Genomic DNA, 6,000 nt, shown 5'->3' with positions numbered 1-6,000 from the left:
CTGGAGAAACAGACATGTTTTGGTTGAAGTTTTTGATTTGTGCAGCCCTGGTAAGGTTGTTTTTTTCTGGTATTATATAAGCTTATCTGATAATACATTCTAAGGTGCTTAATATTAAGTGAAAAATGTGTATAGCACATTCATGGGGACATGAAAGTCATAAATTGTCACTGCCAAGGGGATCGTTATGAGATGGTGCTTTGTGACTTTATTAACTGTGCTATACTCCAGCCACAGAACATCTACTGTGGCTCCAGTCTAATAAGTAGTAGTTACTAGCTGCTATTAGTCCATCAGTCATATTATGAAAGGTTCACTTTTAAATCTTGTCTGTTCCATGGGAAAAGTGCTTTATTTATATTGTAAAGGTCCAAAACACACCACAAACCTCAGTAACAACAGTGAAGAGCCCCAAGAGAGTCAGCAATGAAATGTGGAATGACAAAGTAGTTTAACTCACATAGTTCCCAAAGGAAATGAAAAAGAATAAAAGCACATGCAAAATGATTCAAGACATGTCCAGTGGGTTGATCTGATCCAGTGGTTAAAGGATTGGTTATGGCTGATGTGTAGATCAAGCACAGGTTCTACAAGGTACAGTATGCTGTGTAAAAGCTTGACTCAGCAAACTTACACGGACAAACAGACATTATGTAGACACATCTGCAAGCTTAATTAAAGGGCGATGCCATATTAAAACTGTTTCGGTACTAGAAAGGAAGTCAAACAGGGTCTCAATCTTTGAAGCTCTCACAGAAAGCGAGATTTATAAAGAATGAATAAAAAATGTCACAGGATATCAGAAAAGATGTTAAGAACATGTCATACTTTATCAGAATTGTTTTTTCTCAGACTCCTGCTGTTAGTATACCCTAGTACAAAAAGAGGGTTTCAATATTGGATTAATTATCCAAAGGATACGTAACAATATTAATATCTTTCTTAACCACATCAGAAAAAAAAATATTCTTGCTCTTCTGTTAGGTCGAGTTTCAGAAACAACGTGATCCAAGAACTTCTTTAACACTGTACTTCAGTATTGCCAGTTTTGTTCCAATTCTACCCCCAAGGACCCCAAATCTTTTCACACTGTTTAAAAATCAAAATCCAGCTTCTCATTACAGCTGAGCATCGAAAGCCTCAATTTCAGTGACACATTTCATATGGATATGGTAAAGAATAATATATTGTATAAAGGTTTTCGAGGAGGTTGAGCTCAAAAGCACAAACTAAAAGGTTGGCAAAGAACACAAGATTTAAATGAATTAAAATAATGAAGATGAAATTAATCTTTTAAATATTTTGCTCAACACAAAACATCTCTTTTTATATATAAGCATTCGTAAACATTGATAGATATTCTTGAAGTGCAGACCACTTGAAGTTAGGGCCTTTGATAATCTACATTACTGTAGATGTAGATTAGACAAGACAAAATTAAACCACAGAACAGAGTATCATAAATCTGAGAAAATTCTAAATATCTCTATAAAGTACATCTTCAAACCCTTTTAAAAGGCTCGTATTTGTTATCACTCTAGAAAACAGTAAAAATACAGAAATTCAAATATATTTAGTTTATATTTGTGCCAAAGAGACTCCAAAACCTTTATTGCAACATATATTTCTAATCCAGAATCCCATAGTACAAGTAAACAGGAATTTTCATATCTTGCACATCTAAGTAAAGGCCTTGCATGACTGCGTGTATGCAGAATTATGAGATATTATTTCTATAAAAATCTATAAATAATATTTAGTAATCTATAGGACTGGACACATCTTTCATGTGTAAAAATAAAAGGCAGATCTACAATTCCATCTGCAACTGTATTTTTCTTTCTTTCCAAGTGGAACATTAGAGTACTGTAAAAAATAACCTTTGGATCCATCCTCTTAGTAGACTTAAGACTTTTCTACTGAGCTGTACCAATTAACGTTATTGTAATGAAAGATAAATAATTAAATTAAACTTTGTAGATAACGCCAACTTGGAGATGTACTGTTACTTAGATTTTATAACATTCACAGTATCTAAAATGTCCTTAAAATTTACAGTACATGTTAAAATGATCTCTATATATTTTAGGCATGACTAGTGAGTTTACAATCTACATCTGAAAAGACTTTGCGAGTACAAAGTACCCATCCTTATAGACTTTATAGACACAAAATGAACAGGAAATCATTGGATAAACATGTTCTAATTGCCCTATTTCTCTACTATAGGCTTCCATTAAAACTTCCAAATGCTGAAAACCAGGGCTGGTATTTATATATACGGATTGCTGAACTTTAGTTTTTGGACCATGTCAGAGAATTCATCACATCAGTTATGTCTTTTTTTCAGTGCTTCAGACAGTAATTCTTCTTTCATGTAAATATTTTCATCCTTTTTTTTTTACCAAGGGACACAGTGTTTCACATCATGACTATATCACATGCAGCAGTGTGACAGTGACTGCAGTCCCAAAAATTTCACAGTGCAAATAGAGAATGAGCTTCATGCCAGGTGAACCCAACTAAAGAAACACCTATCTACAAGAGGAACCACAAAACAGGGAGGAACTTCCTTGATGGACTGTAGTGCTGCAAATCCAAAAATCTTGCTTCTCGGATTTCTGGCTTTTGGGAAAGATGGCCACTGATTGGTCAAGGCTTTTAGTAAACACAGAGGTCTGGGAATTTCATCTCATAGACTGGCACCGAGCGAGTCTGTGTCTGGCCATACCCAGCACTGATGGTACCTGAAGGGCTAGGAGGAGGCCTAGGATAAAGAAAACAAAGAACCTTTTCACTCAAAACATTTATTCTATTAAATATATGACTTCCAGACTTCCAGAATGATATTCTGAAACTTCAATGACAGTTTCAGACGTGTGAGTGAAATCCTTCAGTCATGGGTGCTGGCTTCAAATCAGAATTCCAAGTAAAAGTGACAATGCAATAATCACTAAAGATCAATATAAATCACTGGTTTATATACCACAAACACTTTCTTAAAATATTTGAAATGGGAGAAGTTAAAGCACCACTTGCAAGATAAACCATTTCAGGTTTTTTTAATAGGCATTCCACTAACCAAAATACAAAAGACCAACAAACTTCCTAATGCCACCAAAGAGGTGATGGTATGTTGATTCCAACAGAATTGTGTGATTTGGAAGTAAAGTATGTTTCAAATATTTTCACCTAACTGCAGATAGTTTAGACTATATTAGTGTCATTAATTATAAATCTCACTAGAAAAAGAAATAAGTATGTCTGCACAATACGCTTACTTTACTGAAATGTAAGCTCAGATGTAGTTGTATTATTATGTCAACACTGGCTTTGTGAAACCATGCAAAGAATGGAATTTCAGAAATGTAGTCAATGCCCCATTTATTTATATTGAACATGAAAATCGGTATCACATTGACCTACCTGATGGTAATCTCAAAGATCTGATTCAGTTTGCTTTGCAATAAAGTGGCCTGCAAAAGAATAAAAAATAGTATTAATTCTAATTCAGAAGACAGAGAGTGATAGCATTACATTCACAGAAACAACATTGTGAGAGAAAATAATTCAGACCTAGGATTGACAGTTTTAGGTACTATATTCATTTTATTAATGTTGTGCCGAAGATTTCAGGAGCATAACTAGGATGATGTTTACAATAGTGTATTTCTGGAGCTCCCTGGTTTGTATTCACTTCTATAGTAAGTGCATTCCTTAAACGTGTGGCATGTCTGGAACCAAGACATGACTCTCAGGATTTCAAAGCATGCAAGGTAAGATATGCAACAATTGGCATTCAATAATTTAAGGAAAGCCAATTTAAACTAAGATAAATAGAGCACATGTTGAATGCATGTTTACATTTCACGTTTTTACCAGATCTAACATATTTTAGGGGACATATTTCTGTGGTTTTATTCCGAACTGTAGCCATCACATATCATTTTAAATAACAATAACAATAAAAATAATAACAGCAGATGGGTATTCATAAATTAAGCACTGTTCGGTCTTTATTTTGCATTTTTTAACAAAGTAAGATAACATTAATAAAACCTGGTTCATGAACGTAGTGGTAGCAGTTGCTATTATTATACAAGAATGTAAGAGGTTGTAGCCTCAGACCGGATGCCACTTCTTTCCTAAACCACATTTCCCAGAATGCAATGTAAAATGACCTGCCTTCCTCCTTGCTTCCTTCCTTACCCCTTCTGCCTCTAGTGCAGCAAATAAAACAGGCTGTGCTAACTCCTAGCAGAGGTCAACAGTGATTTGGTAGACTGTGGTTCCTGATTTAAATGAAACAAATTGTCTTTGTTCAATTAGTCAGGTGACAGAGTATGGCCAGTCAATCTCCATTGCCTGCTGGGATATGCGGTTCATCTTTGGCATTTTGTCTGAACATACAGTACTGCCCTCTTAGAAATAAAACAGTTACATAGCTTAATCCTCACCCGAGCACCACAATGGGCAGCTATTTCCTCAAAGGGGGCTTTTTGGAACTTCTCTACCACCTGCCTTCTTCGTTCCCTCTCCTGTTCTTCCATTCCTACACTGTCCACTGCAAAGGAGACAACAAAGTGCTTTAAAGACTTGTGAATACCTAGAAAAAAGAATGTACTGTATGTATCAAATACGTAAATAATAATGCAAGACGGAAATTCAAGAACATTCAATTTTGTTGTTTGTTGGAGTATTAGTACAGAGATAACGAAATACTGAACTCAAATTCCATCCATTTTCGAACTGATTTATCCAATAAAGGTTTGTAGGGGAGCCACAGACACACAGTCACACCAGAACCACTTTTTCCAGAAGCCAACTAGTATATTATTATGTTTTTGGACTGCGGGAGGAAACCAAAGCATTTATCAAAACCCACATAAATACAGGGAGAACATTCCAACTTCACACATACTGTGTCCAGAATTTAATCCAGGGCCTCAGAGCTGTTAAACAGCAATATTAACCACTGCATCACTCTGCCATCCCTCAAGCCAAGTAATTTAATTAAAAAAACACACGAAAAGAAAAAAGCATGTGAGTGATATCAAAATATTTAAATTTGTAAACTGAAACAATGGGCAGTCCTAAGAGTGTTTTGCAAACTGTCCCACTTAAGGCAGTCACAAGGAACATGGAATCCGGCCAAGGAACCAGGTGGACAAACATTGTACTAAATTCTAACTAGGACTAAATTAACTGCAGTAAAATCATTAAGTCAGTCTTCATAGGGGATGAGACTAGGCAAAACAGGCCCTAAGACAGGATATAAAGAACATAGAGAAACAAAGAGAAGATGGTAGTAGAAAAAACAAAACGGAAGCCATTTGTGCTCCTCCTTCATTGCAGGTCAGGATTGTAGTAATCTGAGCACTGAAGAGACTGTGCCCTAGGCCTTAAGCAAAGGGACTGTTGTCTCATTTTTAGTGATACACTATTTTGAAAAGAAAAATAATATTTGTTCAGCATCTGTTTCTGAGAAAAAAATATTCCTAAGTACAACTTTTATTGGACAAGACAAAGGTTTTAACCTCCCTTTACTCAATCATTCACACCTCTATTTCATTACATGATAACCATCTACTTCAGTAATGAAGATCATATTGTTGCTAGAGGCAGACTTGATGAGATGTGGTGAATGTTTGTTGTTACACTTTTCAAACCAACAGTGTGACAATGCTCTTGTGTCTGTGGTTTCCTTGACACAAGAATTATTTTAATACAGATAGAGGGTAATCCTCCTATCAAGTATAACATAGAAAATGTCAAGAAAACAACATAAAATTATTGTGAGGATTACCTTTTTACTCCTGTAATGATTCCAATATGCAGTATGACCTGTGTGACCAATTCTCCATCAACAGGAAACTACACTGCTAGATCTGCTAGACTGTTATCAATAGTCGGACTAGATTTATGCATCAACACTGTCAGCATTGAGTTAATACAGAGGAAGGTCACAACCAACTACTATGTAATATTTTTATTTTGAGA

The 6,000-nt window shown here is 35.4% G+C and overlaps 1 protein-coding gene across 4 annotated transcripts in view; it reads right to left on the bottom strand.

Annotated features, from left to right (window-relative positions):
- Positions 1-2,384: 2,384 nt before the first annotated feature.
- efr3ba (EFR3 homolog Ba (S. cerevisiae)) overlaps positions 2,385-6,000 on the bottom strand; it is a 59,729-nt gene continuing 56,113 nt past the window's right edge. For all 4 annotated transcript variants that reach the window (XM_088626213.1, XM_088626212.1, XM_088626214.1 and 1 more), the window contains 3 exons: positions 4,458-4,564; positions 3,427-3,476; positions 2,385-2,767 (listed from right to left, as the gene is read on the bottom strand). In XM_088626213.1, coding sequence (XP_088482339.1) covers positions 2,662-2,767; positions 3,427-3,476; positions 4,458-4,564 — 263 coding nt within the window. In that variant the 3' untranslated portion in view covers positions 2,385-2,661. The remainder of the gene's footprint in view (positions 2,768-3,426; positions 3,477-4,457; positions 4,565-6,000) is intronic.

Source organism: Lepisosteus platostomus, chromosome 3 (genome assembly GCF_059453375.1).
Source record: "Lepisosteus platostomus isolate fLepPlt1 chromosome 3, fLepPlt1.hap1, whole genome shotgun sequence".
In the NCBI taxonomy this organism is placed as follows: domain Eukaryota; kingdom Metazoa; phylum Chordata; class Actinopteri; order Semionotiformes; family Lepisosteidae; genus Lepisosteus; species Lepisosteus platostomus.
This window is presented reverse-complemented; position numbering and strand designations above follow the sequence as displayed.